The 25,117-nt window shown below is 33.9% G+C and overlaps 2 protein-coding genes across 4 annotated transcripts; both read right to left on the reverse strand.

The window, feature by feature from the left end:
• Positions 1-5,320, reverse strand: LOC144547963 (DNA (cytosine-5)-methyltransferase CMT3-like). Its single transcript, XM_078296650.1, has 19 exons — positions 5,067-5,320; positions 4,493-4,524; positions 4,312-4,408; positions 4,101-4,208; positions 3,829-3,948; positions 3,629-3,728; positions 3,284-3,480; positions 3,135-3,200; positions 2,798-3,034; positions 2,491-2,549; positions 2,353-2,419; positions 1,945-2,274; positions 1,795-1,863; positions 1,626-1,715; positions 1,435-1,522; positions 868-983; positions 580-684; positions 436-501; positions 1-70 (listed from the first exon to the last, which is right to left on the reverse strand). The coding sequence occupies exons 1-19, from the start codon at positions 5,262-5,264 to the stop codon at positions 44-46; spliced, it is 2,172 nt and encodes a 723-aa protein (XP_078152776.1). The 5' UTR covers positions 5,265-5,320; the 3' UTR covers positions 1-43.
• A 2,962-nt stretch (positions 5,321-8,282) lies between these two features.
• LOC144548196 (F-box protein At4g22280-like) lies at positions 8,283-11,808 on the reverse strand. 3 transcript variants are annotated; one of them, XM_078296897.1, is made up of 5 exons: positions 11,690-11,808; positions 11,262-11,343; positions 9,599-10,553; positions 9,106-9,261; positions 8,283-8,630 (listed from the first exon to the last, which is right to left on the reverse strand). In XM_078296897.1, exons 3-5 carry the CDS (start codon positions 10,505-10,507, stop codon positions 8,433-8,435), a joined length of 1,263 nt encoding a protein of 420 aa, XP_078153023.1. In that variant the 5' UTR covers positions 10,508-10,553; positions 11,262-11,343; positions 11,690-11,808; the 3' UTR covers positions 8,283-8,432. The 3 variants fall into 3 exon arrangements, with proteins under 3 accessions (XP_078153023.1, XP_078153024.1, XP_078153025.1); XM_078296898.1 differs by having other exon boundaries at positions 11,242-11,343; XM_078296899.1 differs by having other exon boundaries at positions 8,283-8,576; positions 11,690-11,807.
• Positions 11,809-25,117: the final 13,309 nt, after the last annotated feature.

Here is a 25,117-nt window from a genome sequence, read left to right on the forward strand (position 1 = left end):
CTTGTTGTGGGGTTCAGCCTGGGTGACCACCGTAGAGACAGTTTCATCCCACCACAGTCGCCCAAAACACCTAAAAATTACATTTAAGTGGGCAATTAACGAACTCAGAATAAAATTCTTAAAGATTATAATATCATCTTGATAACAGAAACATAACATGAAGTAGAAGCATTTCTAGAAATATAGGACGTTAAACAGAAACATAACAATTGGTAAATTGACCAGTACAATGACTAACTAGTAACTACCATACCAAATTATGCATTAAATAGCAAAATGCACACTGAAACCTCAGTTATCACCATACCCTCCATCAAATAATATTATCCTCTACTATAACCCCAATTAAGGTATTTAGAAATCAAATTGAATGCCAAGTGACTACCATCCTCCATTTTAACTATACATGAGGGGAAAAAGAACGAAAAAGCTTACTTCAATGATTTCCCATGTAAATGTGAAATTGCATAATCTGGAACCTAAAATAGTAAAGCAATAAAGCTTAAGCTCATGTGCATAATACAAGTACATGATAAAAAGGATATCAAATACAACTGCAAATATAATTTGGTAATTTACCAAAGGTTTGCCGGATGGCAACAAGGGACGTTTAATATCTTTATCCAAATAACAGGCCTTGTCTGGTCCCACCCTCACTCCTTCCAAGTCTCTAAAATTTGCACCCTGACATTACAACAAAAAATAGGAAATTGTTTAATGAAGAAACTTCGGTTGACAAAGTAAATTGAGAAGAGCAAACTTGAGTTGTACATTATAACAGTTTTAAGTCAGTATAGAACCTCAACACAGCCATAGAATATTGTAAAGATCAGCATATATATTTTTACTACCGAGAAAAAGATGTACCTTTCTCTTTGGAATTTTGCAAACACGAGCATAGTCATCTTCATTTAATTTTAAAGGCTGGTGATCTAACAACTTCGGCTCTTGGTCCTCATCTCCGAATGAATGATCTAACATATCTTGTTTGTTGTCCCCATTTAACAAAAATAGATGGGTATTAGGAATCACTCACAGCCAAACTATATAATACATTTGAGAAAACTGATATAAAGAGTAATGTTTTTCGTAAAAAAGTTAAAGTTACTTTACAGGAAATTGCCCTTAATGGGTTTCCTTCATAGGATAATTAATAGTACAAGGAAAGAGAGAATGAATTTTGTATTGCTCTTGTATATCGATTACAATTACATGGAGCCTATTTATAGGCTTGATTATGATATATTCCTAAACATCTCCACTAATCATCTCCTACCTACCATGCTTGTATTTCTAATTATTTACCTCCCACAATGTACACTCAATAATATCTCCAATCTAATATCTCTATCAATAATGCATGCTTCATTCCAAGAAATTCAAACACGCTATTATCCTACTTCCAAAGAAAAATTAACAAAATAATCAAATTACCTTTGCGAGACAAGCGTATATACTGCTGAAATTCAGTTCTGGGTCCCTCTCCATATGGCATCTCTTCTCTAGGCTCATCATTTTTGACCTAATGATAATAAAAAAATTACAGAATTGCATTAAAAGATGAAAGAAACAACAATCAAGCAGAGAAACTTTTGGGAGCAAAGGACATAGAAATGTGAACTAACTGCTGGCAAATCTGAGATGGCATCACCAAGAAATAACTCTGGCTTTAAAAAAGACCGATCAGCATTTTCATCCAACGCGACAACGTGATGCTGAACAAAAGGAAATATCTTATTTTGTATTCAACACAAATACAAACTATATTAGCCACAATATGGAAAGAGTGATCACCTGAAATTCTTGGGGAACACCACCCTTGATAACCACATTGTGTGTAGGAAGAGGAAATTGGGGTAAAACCTACAGCATCAAAATGATAAATAGATCACAAATACTTGAGTATCAAATAGCTTAATTACCTAAAAGGATGTAAATGCATACCTCAGTAGGTAAAGCACCAAATAAAAATGCTCTCATCCTGAATTGGGGTAAACCATAACAACCCGCAACCAATAACCCAAGCCGAGCCTGGTAATTCATCTCTACAAGTCGACCCATTGCATAACGACCCAAAAACCCCTTCGAAAAGAGCAAAATGTCGACAACATTTTCCATTAGAACATATCTGGGTTTAAGGTAGTCTACAAGATCCATAAAGACTTCCATTTGCTGATTTCTTGCATCAGCAAAAGGCTTTTCGGTGTTCCGAAAGCGATTAAGCCCACTAATACCCTGGCATGGTGGGCCACCGCAGATGACATCTACAGTGCCCTGAAAATTTGCAACGAAAAAAAGTTATTGAGGTAGCATGAATAAAGACAGTAGGTGAAAAACTGTGACCATATTTACCGGTAATGGTAGAATGTTCCTCTTGTAACCATTCACAGCAAATTCTCTAATTCTTTCTTTTGCATCACTGAAACAACATTAAAAAGTGTAAAAATGTGGTTACATATTGTTTAATTTTAGTAGGAGAACAGAACATACCAAAGGCCATCAATTGGCTCCCATGTGTCATGCTCAGAACTATAGCCTTTCCAACGCACCTGAAAAACTTGCTCTGTAAGAAAGAAAACTAAAAACAGTATACCTAATATCACCATAAATTACAAACATCTATGCTACTGTATCTTTGTGTGGATTATTATTCAGTTCCAACCAAAAAATTGCCTAATTAAGATAATTAAAGAAACCACACGAGAGTTCAAATTGCCATGTAATATGCAGAAACAAGGATTTGCAATCCATAATGCAACAAACAAAGAAAGTTATATACAAATAATTATTCATGTACCAGAAACTTTATGCCGACATTGCCAATCTTATGTGGGTCACCATAGCAGATGTTTAACAACTTGGCAACCTCATAGACTCCTTTGGGAAGCTTGGTGTCACCATCTTCATCGTTGTCACTGTCTGCAAAGTCACTTAAGGTGTCTATCGTATGTTCATTTCGAACATTATATTCATCAAGCAGTTTCACCCACTCCTTCAGCAATGCCAAAAAGTTTTCAGCCGTCTCATTTCGCACCTAAAACAATGTCAAACAAAAATTACAAACACAACATACATCCTTGTTGAAAATAAGCAAATTTACACAAAGGCTTTTAGAATAATCATGCATAATGTACCTGCGTTCTTGGATGATTTCTCTGCAAACTGTCACATGCATAGGGATTGAGATCTACAGCCCATGTCTATGATAGTGGGAGGATATGCATATTAGTAAAAAAAATATTACATTATTAATGGCTGCATAATGCAAAAGAAGCGAGCTCACAGTTTCAAGATTGATTCCAGAGAGTGCAGCACCAAGACACAGCCCAGTAGACATACCCCCACATCCAGAGTAAAGATCAAGAAGATGGAGAGACTTCTTTTCCAAAGAAAGTGGCTCGGGATCTACCTTTTCTTTATTTGACGCAGATTCCTCTGAAGAAACAATTGAAGTCAACCCTTCCTTGAACATGTCAATTTCTATAATTCAAAAGAACGACAAAAAGTATGTCAGCAAAGACTAAGCCAAAAAAAGTTTGAAGAAATAGTGTGAAGCGCCATTTCCCCCTTATAAGATATTTGGAAAGCAATAAACAACGAGTTCCTTCCATGAAAAGCTAGAAATTACCAGGAGAAAGGTTCTCAAAAGTCGAATAATCAATAGCATACGACATATCATAGTAATAGTCACAATTTGGAATTGTCTTCTTTTTCACGGCCAGATCAATCTACAAGTAAAAGAACCATAAAATTGAACTAATTACACAAGGCTACTAGTTTTCCAACATGAAAATATATTCAAATTTAAACCAATAAGTATATCCTTACATTTGGTGTTACACGTACTATCCTGGGCTTGGAACCTAAACAATCCAATGGGTTATCATTTTTTTCATCTGACAAGAACAACCTTTTTTTGTCTTGTTTATCTGCACATTGCTTTAGAACCTACATAATAGAAATAATTTAATTGAAACATCAGAGTCTAATGTATAAATCACAAATACTGTGTCCATGAAGAACCATTATATCGCACAGATTTAATTTTTGTGCAGACCATTATATATGTAGTAGAAGGGAAAGGTAGAATTTGAGCTTACAGTGTCTTCAGCCCTGAAGAACCACTGTGCAGTGAAGTATGCTTTTCTATCCACACCTTCAAACAATTCTACGATACGGCAGATATAATCTGGCTTACCATCTTCAGCCTAAATAATGTGAAAAAAAGTATAGATTAGCCTTTTATCTATAGTTTGGCATACAAACAAGCAAGGGAAGTCCTACAAACTCAGTAGGCTGACACAAACTAACCTTCACATATGCATCATCATAGAGCTCAAATATGATGCCATCAACTTTAGCAAAGGTATAATGTCTTCTAGCGCGTGTATCTTCAGGCGATTCAGGACTAATGAAGTAACCAATATTTACTCCCTAAGCTAGTTGCCAAAACTATTTACAGAAGACATAGTTCAATAACTAAAAAGTATACCTTGCTTTACCAAGAGAAATAGATCCAGTTCCCTGAAAATTAATAAAACAAACAATAAAGTCCCAAAAATTTCATAAAATTGATACTTAAAATAAATCATTAAAAAATGAAGCACTTTGTTATGTCACCCAACAAGTAGAGACAAAGCTGCATGCAAAAAGGATATGGAAAATGTCTTGGCCGTCGCATATTTCTCCTGGTATTGTGAATGAGTTTAAGATACAAATCAATGTAGATCAAATTGCCTTGACAAAAGAATTGGAAACGGACTGTTTACCTATGTTTCTAAAAATACTATAAAACAACTTTAAAACTTTCAAATCATACACACTTATCAGATAGCATTATCAGACTAGATATGTAACACGAGAACTCCTAATTATCACTTTAATCTCAAAGTTTGCAACCAGTCCCCATTAACTGTTTAATTCGCTGAAAATCTAATCTTTTATGAGCAGAATCAGAACTGGAACATGTGTACTAATATCAAAATGATTCATCTATGGTGAGGGAGCAATTCCTGTTATATAGTCAACAAATACAAAATGAAGATAAAAAACACAATCAGGTATACCTTTCTCCCGTATCTATGAGGCCACCTCTTCCACGCCTCTGCATCATCAATTGGATCGCCTACCAGCTGCGGCTCTAGATCACTAGCGTGAGATTTTTGCTGCTTCAAGACTCTCTTTGTCGGCTCTGACCACGGCTCTTCTTGAATATCTTCTTCCTCTTCTTCATTTAGCAACGCATCCTCGTTTTCATCTTCCATTTCAGCACTGCCAGTATCCCCTTTTACTACAGATCTCCTTTTCTTCTTGTTCTTGCTCTTTCCTTTCACCTCAGTAGCAGCAATTGCCTTGTGCTTCCTCTGGGCAGATCTTGTCTTCCCCTTATCCTTCTTGATAGAGCGGGATGCAGTCTTTTGACGTTTGCTCCGACCTCGGGCCTCCTCTTCGGATTCGAACTGCTCAGTGGGAGGCGACGATGGATGAGGCTTCCGTTGCCGGAGCTGTCTTTTCTGAGACACCTCCATTTCGAAGGATCGACGGTAGGTGTTGCAAAATGCTAACTAAGGTTTAAGAGAGGAGAAATGTAAAAGGCCAGGTGGGATGCAAAATGGAATTCTTATCCTCTCAGTTACCTCAAATTTTGAGTTTATATACGCACCGTCCGATTCAAATCCGCACGAATATTAACGTCCAGATACTGATCGAACGGTCTTCATCTAAACTATGCGGACTCGAAGAAAATGGGGAACAGGAACAGACTTTGGGCGGGATTTGAAAATTGAAGCGTCGGAATTACCGGGGAAGGGCGGGAATAAATGGGGTAAAGTTTTTAACATAGCAGTTTTGGCTTCATACAGCGCACATAACGTAGCATTTCATATGTTTCGTGCGCTGCATGAAGAAAAGATTACTCTGTTAAAATCATTACGCAATAATGGAGCCGAAGAATTCATATCCTCTGAGGTAACGGAATTTTTCTATTTAGATCTACACCGTCTATTGCTATCAGGTGCCAGGTGGAATCCACAGGGCCTTTTAATATTTGTGATCTAAGAAGAAATACCTCAGGTGATATGATTCCCGACTCCTGAGCCCTGACAGTAAAATAGAGATCGGCTCATATAGTTGCAAGAATTAACGGTTGATGTCATATCAAATATAGATGTTTATGTGATTCTTATTTATTGTGTTTTTCATCTGATCGACGAGGTTAGATTTTGATCTTCAATTTTATATTTTGAATTGAAGTTATACATATCAAATATAGATTAAAATTTATAAATATGCAGTGTAAACTTCCAAGGTTCTAGTATTGATCTAAATTCAGAAGCTGTTTCGGAGGCTCTTTTTTTTCTCTCTCTCTCTCGGAGCAACTCTTTTAAATTTTAATTTATCTTTTTTTTAAAGCAAAGCTAGGTTAAGTTATTCAATTATTTTTATATAATTCTAATTCAGATTTTGAAAATACTATTTTCATATAAAAAGTGATGTTTTTATTACTAGATTAAAGACTGATTATATAAATATTAAATATATTTTATCTTAGACTAATAATTGTATTCTGTAAATATTTATTAATATTTTTTTTCCATATGAAAGATTTGCCCGTCTATTGCTGCTGCAATTATCTTTGTTGCATTGAAAATCTCATGATAAATGATTGTTGTTAATATATTGTCATAAATAAAATAAATTATAATTACAGCATGTCACGTGTAAGAATGCAAATTAATAATGTCTTTCATTCTATTCATGAATTTGAAAATTTATAAAGAATATACCGAAATGTACATTCTATGATAATTAAGTATACATTTTAAGATTCGTAAAAAAAATTATGAAAATAATTTACAAGTTTGAGTTCATAAAATACAATTATTTGACCTAAAAAGCAATATAATTTTCTTTCAATGACTACTAACCTCATTTATTAATCAGAGAGGCATTCCAACAAATTAAGATTATGTAAATAAATATTATTACATTCTAAGATCAATATTTGCACAATGCATATACCGAGGCCAAACGATAGAATAATTTCCAGTCCAATAAAAATTAAAATTATTTCGGTGTCTATTTAATTTATTAGAGGTCTACTTTAAAATGCGTACCGGATTAAAATGAACGATGCAGATCTCATGTTATAGATGAGAAATTCTACAAACAAATTTTTCATGTGCAAGCATTTTAGTTGCCGAATACAATAATAATTGAAATTATTTTAAACATAAAATAATTATTTTTATCACTATAAATGCAAACAGAGATTAATTTTCATTACAGATGATGCGAAATCAGGTGCTAATAAAATATACCCTAACTTATTCATAAAACAGTCATAAAACGGAGAATTTATAAAATTATATAACAAAAATAAGGAATATATTAGATTTCTATGAACAAACCGAATTTCTTTTTTGGTCCTTTATGAAATTCTTTTGGTTCCTTTAGGAATTCTCTTGTGGCTTTTATGCAGTAAGCGGTATGGTCTCTAAAGAACCCAATTTTTGTTTTCCAGTTCCTTTAACTTGGTTCCTTAAATTAAAATATTAATACAATCCATCTAGTATTCATATTATTTGTATATAATTTCTATAAATAAAAATTTATGTGAAGACCTCCAATTTTATATTGTTAATAAGAAAATTAATGGTATATGATATTAAATAAGAAAATTGTTGTGCTTTGACAAAAGAGTAAGAATTAAAGTTCAATTACAACCTGCTCTCGCTTGAGCTCCTCAACACAACCTGATTCGCTCGAGCTCCTCAACAATCGACTGGTACTGGTACTGTACCGGGTCAATACAGTCCTCTAGCAATGTGCTCGGTGCTTTTAGTTTCAGTTGCTGTTTTCTCTCTAGGAATTGAGTACTGGTACTGGTACCGCACCAGGGCACTCCAGCTTTTTATTCTATTTGCTGTTTTAGTTTTTTTTTCTTTTTTTAATTATTGTTGGCTGGTACCATGTAATGTAAGACTCTTTTATTATGATCAATGCATGCCTAAGGGCTTTCAATAATAAAAAGACAAGAAAAAAATTAAAGTTCAATTAAAAGAAAAATATCATGCGTAATAATAAGAGAAGTTCAAACCATAAGCTGCGCTATGTTTCAGGATTGAGTATCCTTAAACATAATTGTTAGCTACTTGAAAAAAAAAAGTTATTATAGTACATATTAGTAATTAGTTTATGTGATATAGATATATCGATCCTTGGCCTGAGAGATGGACAATGCTTTCTTTAACCACCAAAGAACAAAAAAAAGCAAGACAAGATAGAACTAACACATAAAAAACTACGATGACCATACAAGGTACACACATACTAAGGGCACTGGAGTTGAGATGAAAACTAACAACACGTACTGAGCATCTAATGACTAGTTAGGCAACAAAAGCACTAGCCAAACATGTTAAACAACAATCTTACAAGATACTAATCTCTGCTGTTGTATAAAAGTCAACCAGCTCCTTAACCAACTTAACCTTCTTTCCCGGGCAGCTTATCTTCACTGCTTCAAGGTACTCGTGTCGGAATGCAATACCTCCTTGAAACTCTTCTTCTGTCGGCTTTGTTGGTGAAAAATTCAAAAGTTCGCTAATCTGATAGCAGGTAACAGTTTCCTAATTGAAGATCTAGTTAGCCTGGGTTTACATTAAACAGAGTGCTATTTATTTGGTATTTTTCTATTGCATAAACATGTTCTCTACACTACTATTTATCTTGACTGGTTTTAGTATGTGGTGTGAGTGAGTCAGAGCATTAATAACCCCCTATGTGGTGCAGTAAAAACAGCATACACACTCGCAAAATCAGAAGGCAGCAGCAACAAAAATAACAAAAAGGAAAAAGAAAAGTATAAATGGTTTGGCACTGCATATGTTCATTATTGAAGTCATGCAGTTATGGTACTGAAACCCAAGCATCTTAGCAGACTGTACCAGTCATCACTGTTCCATTCATTAATCAAATTAGGAATCCAGCCTCTCCTTAGATAACGGCTTATAACTAGGGAATCACCAGATAGAGTGAGAGACAGAGAAACTTTTTTTAAAAAAAAAACAGAGAGAGAGAGAGAGAGAGAGAGAGAGAGAGTACTGGATGGAAGAGCAAAATGAGGTCCTTCAAATTGGATGAATGTTGGAGGAGACAGGCCGCTAAATTCCAGTCATAATTAAAATCTAAACCTCCAAGCTCCAAGCTCTTTAAGTTTTTTAAGGTCGGACAATTTGGAATGTCAGCTAGTAGCAAATCCTACATAGTTCAAAAGAAAAAAAAAATTTAAAACAGGGAATATGAACTTAAAATTGAACAAACTATTCAATAAATCAAACCGCTACTTTAACACAGCTTTTCATCAATCTTAGCATCAAAGTAAAAGAAATTATATTCTCAGATCTGGAACCCTAAAAATATAGCCTAGAGATAACATGTTTGAACAATCCAACTCAACCCATTTGTTAGTTTTGCCTTTCGACTACCATTCTACAAAAATGGTCAAAAGCATTCATAGAAGTTTTCCCTTCCTTCTTGACTAACTAATTCATTAATAATGATTTTTATTATTTGACAGAACTAGAATGGAGAATACCATAACAGCAGGACAAGTTATCTGTAGCTTCAGACTTGTGACGTTTGAAAGGCCACTGAGAAGCCTCAAGTCATAATTGCTGGTTGATCCTTGATCTAAAAATATGATGTCAGCCGTGGCAAGAGATGACATATTCTTTAATGTAATCCCTCCCACATTTATAGATGTAACGCTCAGAGACACAACTCCTGGGCAAGAAATCTCCATCGGCCCACACTGATAACAATTTGTTAGTACCAACTTATTTAGCACATTAGAGGAAATCATACTCAGTTTTAACCAGCAATGGATCAAAGCTAATTCTTCAAGAACGGGACACCCCGATATAAGCATTGTCATTATATCATCATTCAAATCCATGTAACCAAGCTCCAGGTTTTTGAGGAAAGGGAGGTTTATTGATATTGGTTTAAGAAAATTATCTTTGTGAAAAATATCATTAGTTTCAAGCCACAATGACATCTCCTCTATTGACGTACATGTGAAAATTGAATCAGGCAAGGTGAAATATCTGCTACTCTCGATATGGATTGATAATATGCGGGGTCTACACATGACTGCATAGCAAAGAAATCGACATACAATAATATGAGTGTCCCACCCATTTACGCACCAATCCAGTTTGAATGTATCAAGGGTTATCATTTCTCGATTGAACATGATGCCGCTAAGGAATCTTAGAAACTTAATTTCACGTTGTTGGTACTCTTCTTGTGTTAGACCATCATATTGGGTTGTATGGTCATCCAAGACGAGGACAGGCAAACAAGTCCAAACCTTTATCCATCGTTTGGACAATATACACGTGCGCACAGCCTCTTCGGTAGGTATAAAAGAGAGGATGTGGGTAAGAATCGGGTCAGGCAACCCACTAATTCGGTCTCCAGTGAGATCTATAACCTCCATCATTTACAAGTCATGAAAAATACTACCAAGCACCTTACATGCACGATCCCTGTATTCATATGTAAGAAAACCACAAACCATCCATAAGTTATCTCAAGCAACTTTCTTATCTTCAAATTGGGATTCAGTAATACAAGAAGTATACCCCCCCCCCCCCCCCCCCCCCACACACACACACACACACACAATTGAAATAATAGCGGTATTGACTGACGTTGCTGGTTCTTGTTTCCACAATCAGCATTTGCTATAATAATTGTTAAAATTGTTAAAAGAAAAATGGTACAATACCATTTTAACGAGGCTCAAACCTGATGGCAAAAGATTTGACAAGAAATGAAAAATGGTACAATTTTTATTTTTATTTTGACAAGGCTCAATAAAATGTTTGACAAAGGTAAGTTCATAATACTAATTATCGTTCTTTGGTAATTGTGGTTTACTCTTTGCTGTTTTTCATTTTTTTTCATCTATCGGTCAATAAGTATTGAACCTGCCATACTGGTAAATTTTTTAACATGTTGTCTTGTAAGCACTGGTACAATAACTTGCATGGACAGCGCACTTGTCTTATCAGTAAAGGTATGGTACCTGGCAGGTTTCATATTATATACAACATCTAACTGATTGCAAACTTTTTTTTTCTCTTTATTTCTGGTTTCTTAGATCATGGATGTAGCAAATAGTTTGCACTTGTATATGCAGCTGGACATAAACACCATGGTTTTATCTCCTACCTGTACCTTGGATAATACACCTAATGATGATTGATTTCTTCAAGTTCAATTGCAGTTCATATCTCTCTCCTTCCTATCTATTGACTATTGCAATGCTTTTGCCTGCCAGTGGCCAACTGGTTTATACTTTTGTTTTGACTGATTGATGGGATCAGTTCAATTCCTTTTGGTAGAAGTTGTTAGATTTTGCGGTTCTAATACTACAGAATCTGAATTTGTAATGGCTTGTGACCTGTCTGTTACTTGCATGCACTTGCAACATCATTTTGTTTTGACAACACCCCAAAATTTTTGGTTTGTACCTCTTAATTTTTGGACCAAAGTTGCACAAAACCCTAAACCCTAAATTCGGGTACAACAGAAATCGAACAATTATTGAGCAACCAAAGCAACGAAGTCTATAGATGAGTTAAAAAAGGAGGGAGAAGAAGGAAGGAAGAAATGTAACCTTAAGAGTGGTAGCAAAGGAGATCGCGGCAATAAAGAGAAGAGAGAGAGAGACGAAGGAAGAAGGCAAAGGAGACAGCGGCAGAGGATTCATGTCAGATGAAAACGGACGACTCAGATCTCATTTTACACGGTCAGTATTGCACCGGATCTGAATTGGAGAAATACTGCGAGCTATGTCGCATATACATTTTTTGTTTCTAACTAATGCGAATAGAAGCCGAAATTTTTAAAAATTTCATACCTCACAGAATAATAAACCAAAATATCACAATTATGTGAAATTTCAAAAAATGGTATGGCCGCATCTAGAGAAAGCGGCCATCCTTTTTTTTTTCCTTCTCGTGCGACAGTTCAGTCTGAACAAAAAAAAAAGGGTGGCCGCATCTAGAGGATGCGGTCTGCAAAAAGGTGGCCGCACCTAGGGAAATGCGGCCTTGTCAAAATTCAAATTTTTCAGAAAACGTGGCGTTTTGGTTTATTATTTTTGAGGTTATGGTATTTTTAAAAATTTCGGGAATAGAAGAGGTGATGTATTTTGCATATGCAAAAAAAAATATTATAGAAGAAATACCCAAAATATCTTAATGAAGATTATTAAGTTAAAGAGACAGTTTTTTATTTTATTTTTTAAGTTAAATATATATATATATATATATATATATAGGGTCTGTCTAAATTGCTGCTGGCAGCATTTCAACAGAGGTGCTGCCGGGGCTATATTTAGCCGTGTGATGTCCAAACAACAAATCCAAACCGTTAGATAATTAATCTATATTATAATCTACTTGGAGACCAAATTTTACATTTTTTGGAATTTTTTTTACTATATATTAAGCTGGTTTGAAAACCGCTCATTTCATTAAATTTCTGCAGCATTGAAATCGGCGGTTTTCAAACCAGCTTAATATATAGTAAAAAAATTCCAAAAAATGTAAATTTTGGTCTCCAAGTAGATTATAATATAGATTAAACATCTAACGGTTTGGATTTATTGTTTGGACATCACAAAATAAAAAAAAACAGCGGTAGCACTGCCGGCAGAAATGCTACCGACAGCAAATTAGCCACAGCCTATATATATATATATATATTGTTGTAAGCCCTTAGGCAGAATTTATTATATTTTCTTTTTCTTCTTGGCCTAGAAAGCATAGTCTCCACCCTGATGTGTCATGAATTCGTTAGTACGGACTCTGATGCATAAGAAATGATAAATTTACATAAATTCAAAACTTGTATGATTTTAATTAGAGAGGCCCAATAAAAAATTAAATCACGTAAAAATATAATCGCATCTGGGGGTGTCAATGTCACCTAGGGGTGTACAACGGGCGGGTCAATAATATTTTATTAAAATTTGAATTCAATCCAATTATACTGGGTTAAAAAAATTCTTTACTTGATCCATCCATAACTCAACCCAATCCATCTATTTTTTTATATACGGGCTATTACGGGTTATGCGGGTTAGACGGGTTAAACGAGTTATAATTTTGATCGAAAATCTATTATATATCTTTTTACTATTTTTATTAAAACTAGGTACAAATAAAAGTGACAAACATAAATAAAATAGAAATAATTTAGCATATAAAATCCATAACAAACAAAACATATCCAGAATGTAACATCCTAAAAAAGAAGGCAACGACACATAACAATCGCATATAAAAATTGGCGTTGATCGGATGGTAATATGCCAACAAAATAATTTCCAGAAAGATCAAGGTATTGGAGGTTTCTGCAATTGGAGAGGAATTGAGGGAAGGAACCGGGTATATAGTTGTTAGAGAGATCAAGATAGGATAAGCTAAAGGAAGCGGATTAAGCCTTAAGGAGGCTTAATTCTTTGTTGCCGAACGGCCCCCAAGATATTAATCCAGCGCAATACCATGTAGAATGAGATCTGGGTAGCTCGTTTTAATCTGGCACAGATCTTAAAGTGAACCTTTATATTTTACATGAGTACCGGATCAATTTTATTAATGTTAAGTTAATTGCTTTATAAAAATAATTATTGATTGAGATTTTTTAAAATTAACCTAATTATTTAAAATTATTATTATCATAATTACTTAGCTATTTTTTTTCTTCTGAAATGATATGGAAGTATAATGATAACTAGAGTAAAACTAGGGTGTTCTTAAGTTCATCAAACTTCTTGGTGAACTCAAGTTTAAAACCTATCGAATCGGCTTCAAATGACGAATCTGAACCGTTGAAACCCATCTACCTTACGAGTGATGCGTCTACAAGTGAAAATTTTAAACATTCAAAATAATTTAGTATAAACTCAAGCGGTCAAAATTAGAAGATTAATAAATTAATTTTAATGATTTATTTTTTGAATCTTTTTTTTATCACTTAATTCTATGCAAATTTAATTTTAAAATTAAACATTTTTACATGTAAATGCATCACTTGTAAGGTAGACGGATTTCAACAGTTCAAATTTATCATTTAAAACCAATTCGATAGATTTTAGATTTGAGTTCACCAAAGAACTTGGTGAACTTAAGAACACCCTAGTTTTACTCATGATAACTATTTATGTGACTTTCGTATTAACTATATGTTTTAAAATAAAATAGAAAATATTAAAAAAGCTAGCCAAATATTGTGTTGCATTATTAAGATAGAAAATATTTGGCTAGCATTTTTAAGATTGGAAAATATTCGGCTATCATTGTCATGTCTTTATGTTATCAAAATGGAAAAACCGGGCGGTGACCAGCGTGGCCTGTTTCTTTCTCTACTACAAGTTTTTTATTTTTTTTTTACTAATTGGAAAAGTTCCGCCACTGGTCATTGTCACGTCCTCTAAAAAAAAAAAATCTCTTTATGTTATTTGACCTACAAGGTACGAAGACTAGAAAAAAAAAAAGGTACGAAGACAAAACAGCCGATTTCTTTCCCATCCATATGAATATAGGAATGAGATTGAAAAATTTTTAAATTGATTTTTACTATTTACGTAAAATAAAAGAATTTCAGTTTGAGCGATTTTTTTTTCTCACATAAACAGTAAAATCTGAACAGGTCCTTATGACGTTGATCCGTTGAGTTAAAAAGAAAACAAAAGACTTATCTGTAAGTATGTGTAAGTGTAACACAGTACGATTTCTTTATCATTGACCGATTGAGATAGTCATGTCTAAATGTACCAAGCTTCGTCATAAATCTGCTGCGATCCAGCGGGACTGCGGGGACCCTGTTATTCCAAATCCAACCTTTCATATTTTGAAATACACGAATCTCAATAAAGTTCATTTTTGTGCACAAATCTCAATACAAATAAAAGATTGGATTTGGAATAACAGAGTCCCTGCAATCCTGCTGGATCGCAGCAGATTTATTCCTCGTTACCATCTCTTTTTTTGCATAAAAAGCCATCATCATACCTTTTGTTTTGCAACAACTGGGTCCAAAAGGCCTGTCTGGCTGTCTATAAGTAAATCCAATTGCGAGTGGTGTGACACAAAAAAAGGTGTATCCTAAGTGAGAGAGAGAGAGAGAGAGAGAGAGAGAGAGAGAGAGACGGAGATGGACGCTGCCGGAGAAGTGAACAACCACGCTATGCCTCCTCGGGCAGAGAGACAATATATCAACCTCAACCACCTCCCCGATGCACTTCGGCATCTCGGTCTTTTCTTCATGCTTGTCACCGCCTCTTTCATCATTCAGGACTTGGGCCAATCCTCTTCTGCCAGCACCGGTGATGCCTTTACAATCTTTTCTACCTTCATTTTCGGCCTCTGGATGCTCATGCTTTCTCTTGTACTTCAGATGTTTCCACTAGCCGCCGTGCGTGTACTTCCTCTGGTAATGGAGGCAATACATATCCTCATCTTTGGTCTTCGCATTGATCTTCTCTTCTAGTATTTCTGCTACTGATACTTAATTTATGTTTGCTTTGTTTTTACTTTCTTTCTTTTTCTTATTTTGCATTTGTTGTAATATGAATAACGCTTGTTCTATCATCTTAGTTTTGCTCGGATGCTCTGTTTTTTTGTGTGAGATGCTCTGTTTTGTTAGAATAAAACAGTTAAGATGTTTGGAATTTGGATAAAGGATTTACTAAACGAGACCGATATGACATGTGTTGATTAAAGGTTATAAAGTTTCTATTTTTCATAGAATCGGGGTTGATTTACTTTTAGAAAAGATTATAAAATCATCAGGTGCCGTAAAATATTAGTTAATGTTGACTCTTTTTTATAAAAGGCGAAGGCGACATGGCAGAATTTGGGTACGTTTTTTGGTATTGAAACTGCAAATGGGTCGAAGGGCTTCCCTTTGGGGAAACAAATCTGCTATTATTCTAAGGAATTACAGTAACATGTTATTTCCATTCCACCGTTCAAATATTTCTCCGAGCTTTCGATTCGTTTTAAGATTTGTTATTTCCATTTAAATTTGAGTTGGATGGATTTTTTGCCCTTTCAATTTGTTTTAATAATTGTGTCAATTTAGTTCGCACAGATCTTAAAGTGGATCGGATGGATTGAGAAAATGAGAAACAATTTGGGTCTCACGCATGGCAGACTGATGATTTCTCAGTCTATTCCGTCCGTTTTAAGATTTGTGCACATTCGTTTTAATATATGTGACAATTTAATTTGCACGGATTTTAAAGCAGATTGAACGAAGTGGGAGTTCATTGAATTCAAATTTGTGTCTCGCGAGTAGGGGTGAAAACGGAGCCGGATTATCCGGCAGATATCCGCTCCGTATCCGGATATAATCCGAATCCGGATAATCCGGATTCGGATACGGAATCCTAAACGGAGCGGATATCCGGATTCGGATAGTTTGGCCAAACCCATATAAAAGAGGAATAAATATTTGCTATAGGTAGGGATTTGAACCCATATCCTCCTATCTCAATGCCTTTAGACTAAGCTTCAAACCACTACACCACAACATCTTTTGTTACCATACACTTATTTGATATATATATATATATATATATATATATATATATATATATATGAGGAGGGTTCAAATGCCTCCATGTTTTTGTGCCTCCATCATGCCTCCATCTCTTTCCATCATTTTTAAAGTTCAAACAGTCGATCCGAACCGCTCAACCTAACCTCCATACTAAAATATGTTTGGAGACCAAATTTTATATTTTTAGGAATTTTTTTACTATTTTTTTAGATAGGTACAAAATCAGTAAATCTGAACCATCTAAAAACAGTATTTTTGTACCTATCCAAAAAAATAGTAAAAAAATTCCTAAAAATATAAAATTTGGTCTCCAAACATATTTTAGTATGGAGGTTAGGTTGAGCGGTTCGGATCGACTGTTTGAACTTTGAAAATGATGGAGAGAGATGGAGGCATGATGGAGGCACAAAAAAATGGAGGTATTTGAACTCTCCTCTATATATATTATATGAATAGATTATCTTTCATCTCTTATAAGTTCATTAATATTTATATTTAATGTTTTAATTAATATTTGTATTTTAGAAGTTCATATATCTTAATTATCCGACCATTATTCGTTTTATATCCGTATCCGTGGACTATCCGTTCCGTATCCGTTTAAGACGGATTTGGTTTTGAATTTTGATATCCGTTTACTATCCGTATTCGTATTCGTATCCGCTCATTATCCGCTCCGTATCCGCTCCGTTTTCACCCCTACTCGCGAGTGTTAGGAGTCCGCATCATCTGCATTAACTCATAAGAGCATCTTTTGAGTTAGGAGAGTGCTATTCTACACGCACATTGAATTTTTGAGAACTAAGCATCTTTTATTCCCGTATTACCCTTTTTCTCTTTTTGACTTAATTAGAAAGCATAGAAGACAGCTAATAAAACAAGCGGGCCCAATTCACCTTCTTTTTCTAAGCCAATAAATTAAAGAACAAATAATGGAAACTAATAAAATAATCAATAAAGGAAAGGAAAAGAACTAAGAATTTTTACTTCTTTTTTTTGATGAAAAGCCCCAAGGCTTGCATTGAAAGTATGAAAAGTAGTATCATTGCATAAAATTATTCACTGCTAAATAAAAATAAACTAAAAACTAAATAACAACCCCTAGTTGCTGGTATCATTTTACTGGCACGAAGCACTGGTACCTAAACTAGCATACTTCATTGTGAAATCTACACTTAACCTATTACAATTCTAACAAGTTTGAGCAATATATCAGCTAAATTATCTGAAAAACTATGGATTTAAAACTACATCTAATTTTAAGTGTGTCACTGTATTCAAGAGGTATGTACCACCCCCTGTTTGTCCCTAGTTCACAATCAGATTTGCTTGTTATATCTTGATTTTGTGCTTGTCATCCTTATAATTTTCCCCACATAGGCCAATTGTCTCAGCCACTCTCCATGAAGGTAATTTCAACTTTTAGTTCTCATGTATCGCTTCCACCAAAATATGAGGTAGTCATCTATTACCAAGTATTAAAGAATAAAAAATGTTTTCAACATCCATTCAAAACTTGTAAACAACTGGATAATTAACACAATAAACTTTGGGTCTTTATATTTTTAATGTCTTTTTGTTTCTGAATTTGCAATTAACATAAAAAATTTCCCTCTTCATCTAATAAAAGTCATTTTGTTGATTTTTCACTTTATCACTAGTGTTAATAAAATCTGAGGTATGGGTCAGGATACATTGACTATTCTCTTTGACGTCAACTATATTCAATCAATATTTAGTTTTAGTAAAGTCTAATTTGGGCACCATAACTCATATTACAACCAAAACTTGAACGCAGCTTCTAGAGCAAGAGTTAGACAAAAAAACCCATTGGAACATGGATGAAAATCGTAGATTATTTGAGGCGGTTCAAGCTTTCATATCTAAAATTTCTATTCAACCAATACTTTCATATCTAAAATTTTTATTCAACCAATTTGCTCAAGTGTCAGTAGCTCCATGAGAGAGAGAGAGAGAGAGAGAGAGAGAGAGGAGGATGAGAGAAATAGATAGAGTTGTCGAGCACTGGTTGTTTCCAAGAATTGTCGAGCATGAGTTGATTAAATAAAATATTATTTTAATAATTTCTCATTTATATATTTTCTGAAAGAGAGCGACAAAATCACAAAATTATAATGCAAAGAGCAGAGTAAGAGAATGGGCAGATACATTCTTGTTGATCGTGAAAGAAGAGAACTTTTCCTATTCTTTATTAATTTTTTTATTAAGTTTCTATATTGGTTGGCTTATTAATTGTGTTAGAAAGAGGTGGAAGGATGAAATTGGGCCTGCTTTTTTAATTAAGGGTAAAACGGAAATAAAAAATACTTAGCTCTCAAAAATTCAATTTGTGCGTGTAGAATAGCACTCCCCCCTTTGAGTTAAGAGAAAAGATATCATTCTCCGCCGTCCAGTCCCCCGAAAATCTCCGAATTACATCTAACTCGTTTTAAACCGTCGAACTCTAACGACCTTCCTTTTCTAAACTTTCCCGATCTCTCTCCGTTTTTTTCAGAATAAATTCCCGATCTCTTTTCTCCCTCTACGAAAACGAAAAATGGCTGAGTCTCCTCCCGATCTCTCTTTCTCCCTCTACAAAAACGAAAATAGCTTAATATCTTCTCCCGATCTCTCTGCTCTCTCCTCTTTCCTCTCCTCCCACCCTCCCAACCGCTTCTAACTCCAGCCCCCTCTTCACTCTCCTTCTGTCTTACCTTTCCCACTGAAGGCGCAAGATTGTCGAATCTACAGCCGCATCAGAGGCAATACCCGATCAGCTTCTCTTCGTCCCGCTGTGACGAGTCAATACTGAAGGCGCAAGATCGTCGAACATGTGGGACTCGCTCAGAGAAGAACAGCTCTGTTGCTCTCTTTCTCATTTCTGTGTTGTGTAAGTGCTTCATTCTCATTTAACTTTTCTAACATTTGCTCAATCGGATTTAATTTAGCTGCACTAACTTTGTAATTGTATTGATCCTAAGTATCATTGTTGTGTAATTTGGGAAATTATAAGGATTGTCAATTGTATTGATCCTAGTAGCATTGTTGTGTAATTTGAGAAATTGTAAGGATTGTCAGTAGCAGTAATTATTACTGGTAATCTAGCTGTAATTGAAGTTTGTAATGGATTCACATTTCTTGATTTGGTTGTTATATAACTCCAAAATTTTAGAAGACGTCACCTGAAAATCAGATAGCATAAGCACGCGAATTAGTAATGATCGATGATATGGTAAAATTTCATAAACAAGTTATAGCTTTTCTGAATTAATTTCTTTTTGTTGACAACATGGCAAATATGAATTAAGGATGAACCGTGACTGTATTTACCAAATTTTCTCACCATTTTATAATTGTTGCTGCCTACTGCCTCTCGCGCGGAAAGGGGAAACCTTGGACCGTATCATCCACTCTTTCCAATCCCTTGGACCATATCTTCTAATATTGAGGCTTAAGTAAGTTTAAAATCCTGAATTATTTTTGTTGGGTCTTTTTTTTTCTCCATTATACCTAATATTTTTAGTGCTATTCTTTTCTCTGTTTATAGTTGATAAAATTATTGAGATTTGTGGTGTAATTTATCAGGTTTTTATTTTGTTCTGGTTCCATTTGCTTTCTTCGTCTTATATGTTCTTATTAAGAGTTGCAAAGAAAAGTTGCAAATTCTTCTGGTAAAACATAATTCGGCATCTATTCTCTGTTGAAGCCTGATAAGATGTACTACAAGAATTATGGTTAAGGGGCTGATTGGCAACCCTTATTATTGCACTAAATTATGAAGTTGTGATGGAGTATATAGAGTAGACTCAGGTGTTCTTAAGCTCACCAAGTCGTCTTTTATACTAAACTTCAGAATAACATTAATGTGCTCTTCACCGGCCAAAACTAGACTCTTGCACAAAGTATGTTATCTTAGCTTTCAATTCGTCATTTTCTTTTCATTTTTATTGTTTTTTTTGTCCTTTTTATGATTTGTTATAATCTTTATTGTTGGTTGGATGACAGCTCTTGCAGGGAGTCTATTTCCAATGATGGATAGTTCTTCTTCCAACTTCTCTGATTATATTACTCTCTTTTTTCGAGTTGTACCAATGAGTTTTCCTTTAATAATCTCAACCTGAGCTGATTGTTATAATTTAAGGTTTATATAGCACAAAGCTTCTCAATTGTTAGTTGTATTCTTTTTCCTTTTTCAGGGCTCAGACACATACACTATAGGCAATCTATACATTGAGCCAGCATTTATCTCTGACAGGCAGGGGCGGACGCAGGATTTTTGTCAGGGAGGGGCAATAATCGGATGCAAATAGCTTATCGGGTTCAAATCCAATAGCTTATCGGGTACAATTCAACATAACAAAAAAAAATACCAATCAATATAATAAAAATCCAAAATTACTTGAAAAAAATCAACAATTCAACATTTATAGGGAATTTTGGTTCAACTAATTTTCGCTATTTGGAATCAGCGCCTATTTGGGCTATGCTAATTTGTTTCGCTCATAGTTTATATGGGCTCCGTTCCGTCTATTAGAATTCCAGAATGGGCTATGGGGGGGCAATTTGAATTCCAGGGAGGGGCAGAGGTCCGAAAAACAGATTTTTAGCACTATTTTTGAAAATCCAGCGGGGGGCAGCTGACCCCCCTGTGCTACAGTGGATCCGCCCCTGCTGACAGGTCTCTCTATTACATTCAACCATCCTGCCTTTCTAATTCTTCAAGCAAAGCTACAATCAATTATCAAGGGGTGTCCTTTACTATAGGTCTGGTTGTACTCTTTTTGTTATAATTCTTTGGTTTACCAAATAACCTTTTTTTCATCTATTTTGCTTAAACTAAATTATATTACTTTTGTGTTGCTTAGTCTTCTGTAGAGATTTGAGAGGATAGAAGGATTGAAATAGTTATAGTATGTTTTCTTTTATTGGGTTGGTTATTCTTTTATTTGTTTGTATTATGAAGCTAAATGCTTTCTGTTGTACTTTATTAATGGTGTGTACTTTCTTATTGTGTTTTTGCTTGATTATAGATAGAACTCTGATATTCATTGGCTTGTTGTTTAATTGAGAGTATATTATCATTTCAAGGCAGTTTATTTCAAAATTTAAAGAAAAAAGTTCGTTTTGTGCTGGTACAAACTCTCAATCCCGATGATATATGAAAAAAAGTGTTATGTATTAGATTTAGAGTGTTTAAATAAACAGTTTACAGTGTTATGTGATAAGATTTAAAGAATTCAAAATAATTGGAAGTAGCATTTAGATGTAAAATAAAAAAATTGTAAAAAAAATTGAATTTTTTTTACCGGTTTATAGTATTCAATAAAACTGTCTAAAGAGTTATGTGATAATGTTTATAGAATTAAAACAAATATATAATTGAATTTTTTTTTATTGGTTTGCAGTATTCAACGAAAATGTTTACAGAGTTATGTGATAAGGTTTATAGAATTCAAAACAATTGGAAGTAGTATCTAGATGCAATTTTTTTAAAAACAAAACAAAATTTGAATGTTTTTTACCACTTTAACCACTTTAACTACTTTAACCACTTTTAGTTGTTTTGTACTCACTCCACATGATATGTGCTCAACCTCTGCCTTGATTCGCCTCATATTACTAGTTTTATGTTTTGTACTCACTCCATAGAAATGAGAATGTTTTATGTTAACAGGATTCGTTGAATTTGTTTACAGGATTTAGTATTGAAGTTTACCGAATTTGCTCCATTAGTTTACAGGATCTTTGAAAATATCTGGGAGATTTTTGGAGGACTGGAGTTGGAAGATCTTTGAATGGTAACGTCCCCCGGGCTACAGTCCTCTGAAAATCCCCGTGTATAAAAGTCTTTCCTTTTTAGCTTAGTTCTGATGCCCTTTCAACTGCCATAATTTCAAGTACAATATGTATGTTCACAGGATAATATGTGTATGTTTACATGATAATATGTGTATGTTACAGGATAATATGTGTATGTTCACAAGATAATATGTATATGTTTACAGGATAATATGTGTATGTTTACAAGATACTATGTATATGTTCACAGGATAATATGTGTATGTTTACAGGATAATATGTGTATGTTTACAGGATACTATATGTATCTGGAAGGAGATTTGAAAAAAAAAATTGAATTCTTTTTTACATTTTTAAAAAATAAAATATTGAAAAAATTTATAAATTGAATTTTTTTTTTACCGGTTTATAGGATTAAACGAAACTATTTATAGAGTTATGTAGTAAGCTTTACAGAATTCAAAATAATTAAAAATAGTATCTAGAAGGAGACAAAAAAATTGAAGAAAAAATTCAAAAAAGAATTTTGAAAAAAGATTTTGAAAAAAAATTTGAAAAAAGTTTTGAAAAAAAGTTTTGAAAAAAGATTTTGAAAAAAAATTTGAAAAAAGATTTTGAAAAAAAATTCCGAATAAAAATTTCGAAAATAAAAATTCTGAATAAAAAGTTCGAAAATAAAGTTTTGAAAAAAAAACTCGAATATTTTTTACATATTTTTGTTTACAAATTTTTAATGTAGTCATGATTTTTTTTTTTTTTGATTAAAAGGTGAGAGACCCTGCTTCATTAAGAAACATAGTTAAGTTACAAAATACTGCAACCACTAACGGATGGAAATCACCTCAAAGTCATTTTCCATCTTTATCTCAAAAAAGACATGTATCACTTCATGTATCACCTAACCCAGAATTGAGAAAAGCTATGCAACATCAAATCTTAAAGTAGAGGAATATCCAACGATTACAGAACCAAAGCCTATAACACTGGAACTAACGTCTAAACTAAAATGCTGGCCTATCTGCCAACGGATTTTTCAGATGGGCTGCAACCAAAGTCACTTGGCAACTGGTGGGGAGGGAGGTGAAGAAGGGGATAGGGAGGCGCTTGCCTTGTATTAATGTAGTCATGGTTAGTTTTTAGTTTTGAAAAACTGTTAGAGATCTTCTATATGTGGTCCTGGTTAAAGGTTTAAAAGTGGTCATAATCAAAGTAGTTAAAGTGGTAGTTATTGGGGACCACATAGAATTGAAAGTTTTATGTTTACAGGATTTGTTGAATTAGTTTAGAGGATTTAGTATTGATGTTTACAGGATTTAGTATTGATGTTTACAGAATTAGTCCGGGGATTTTTGGGAGACTAGAGTTGGGGGATTGTTAGCTGCTTCCTTGAGTTAATGCATCTCGGCTGTCTAATTGTAAACAAAATTAGTGCAAATTTAATTTGCACGAATTTTAAAACTGATCGGATAGTTCAAATATATTAACTCAAAAGAATCTTTTGAGTTAATGCAGAGGATACGAATTCGTCTGCCCCAAATTGGTCCCCTTCGGAAGACCTCTACATCCGAAGCCCCTTGATAAAGAAAGAAAGAATGAATGAATGATTCTTAATAATAATTAACGCTTATCTAATGGAGCGCGTGTTGTTTATTGGAGTCATCTCATTATCAAGGCGAAGAGGAAACAAGAAGAGCTAACTGCGTGCATTATTTCGTAGGCTGGCGTGCGCTGGGACTACTGACCGAAATTCGGCCGAGGAAAACATTTTTCTAATGGACTTGAATTTGGCCCATGAAACAAAAATTGTACTATGGGCTGATTAGTCTAAGTTCAATGTCAAGAAACTTTTTTTTAAAATAAAAAAAAAATTAGAAATAAATTTAGTGTTAAAATTAAAATATATATTTTTAATTATGATTGGTAATCAGAAATTACAAGTCAAAGCATCAGAAATTACAAGTCGAAGTATTAGAAAATATAAATCAAAATATTATTTTTTTATCGAGTACCTAATTAGTTAATGAGTTTAAATCTGATTTGATATTTATTTGTCCCTTAACAAAAATCCTGAATCCGCATATGTATGTAGGCCCCTCTCTGCATTGGAGATAGTCAATCTCTCCTAACGTAATTTACATTCGGTACCGATCGCAATCATAGCAAGGAGAATGGTAAAGAAAAGGAATGTGGCTGAACCACAAGTCTTAATTCACTGATCAAATCAGTCAATTGAGGATGCCACCTAAAAAGATTACAAGTCAAATGCACAGAAATTCCTTTTAATTTAACTTTAAAGAGGGAGGAATGTCAGACACGAAGGTTGATTTGGGGTGATTGTAGTTAATTTTAACTTGGTTAAAGGAGCAGGGAAGGGATATGGGTGTCAATTGGTACGATACAGATAGGATGAAAGTATTTTTATACTCATACTTACTGAAAATTGATCTTACACTATTCCATCCTTATATGTTAAAATTATTGAATATCAAAACAGTAGCAGATGAATAACGAATAATACTAATACAATAATTAATATTATTGTATTTTACAAATAAAACATCAAAACTTATTTATTTCCCACATAGACAATCACATAAACTAATAAAAAAGTGCAATCAATTCCAAGTAAATTGTTTTTTTTAATAAAGTAAGAAAAATAAAAAAACAAGAATGT

This window comes from Carex rostrata, chromosome 32 (genome assembly GCF_964058835.1).
Source record: "Carex rostrata chromosome 32, lpCarRost1.2, whole genome shotgun sequence".
Classification (NCBI taxonomy): Eukaryota; Viridiplantae; Streptophyta; class Magnoliopsida; order Poales; family Cyperaceae; genus Carex; species Carex rostrata.

Coding starts and splice junctions, on each gene's coding strand:
- LOC144548196 (XM_078296897.1), bottom strand. CDS start 10,507: ATGATGGAGGTTATAGATCTCACTGGAGACCGAATTAGTGGGTTGCCT. Junction 9,262..9,598: donor TAACTTGTCCTGCTGTTATG/GTATTCTCCATT, acceptor TGAACTATGTAG/GATTTGCTACTAGCTGACAT. Junction 8,631..9,105: donor TCATTTTGCTCTTCCATCCA/GTACTCTCTCTC, acceptor ATCTTCAATTAG/GAAACTGTTACCTGCTATCA.
- LOC144547963 (XM_078296650.1), bottom strand. CDS start 5,264: ATGGAAGATGAAAACGAGGATGCGTTGCTAAATGAAGAAGAGGAAGAA. Junction 1,716..1,794: donor GTGTTCCCCAAGAATTTCAG/GTGATCACTCTT, acceptor CCTTTTGTTCAG/CATCACGTTGTCGCGTTGGA. Junction 71..435: donor TTACATGGGAAATCATTGAA/GTAAGCTTTTTC, acceptor TGTAATTTTTAG/GTGTTTTGGGCGACTGTGGT.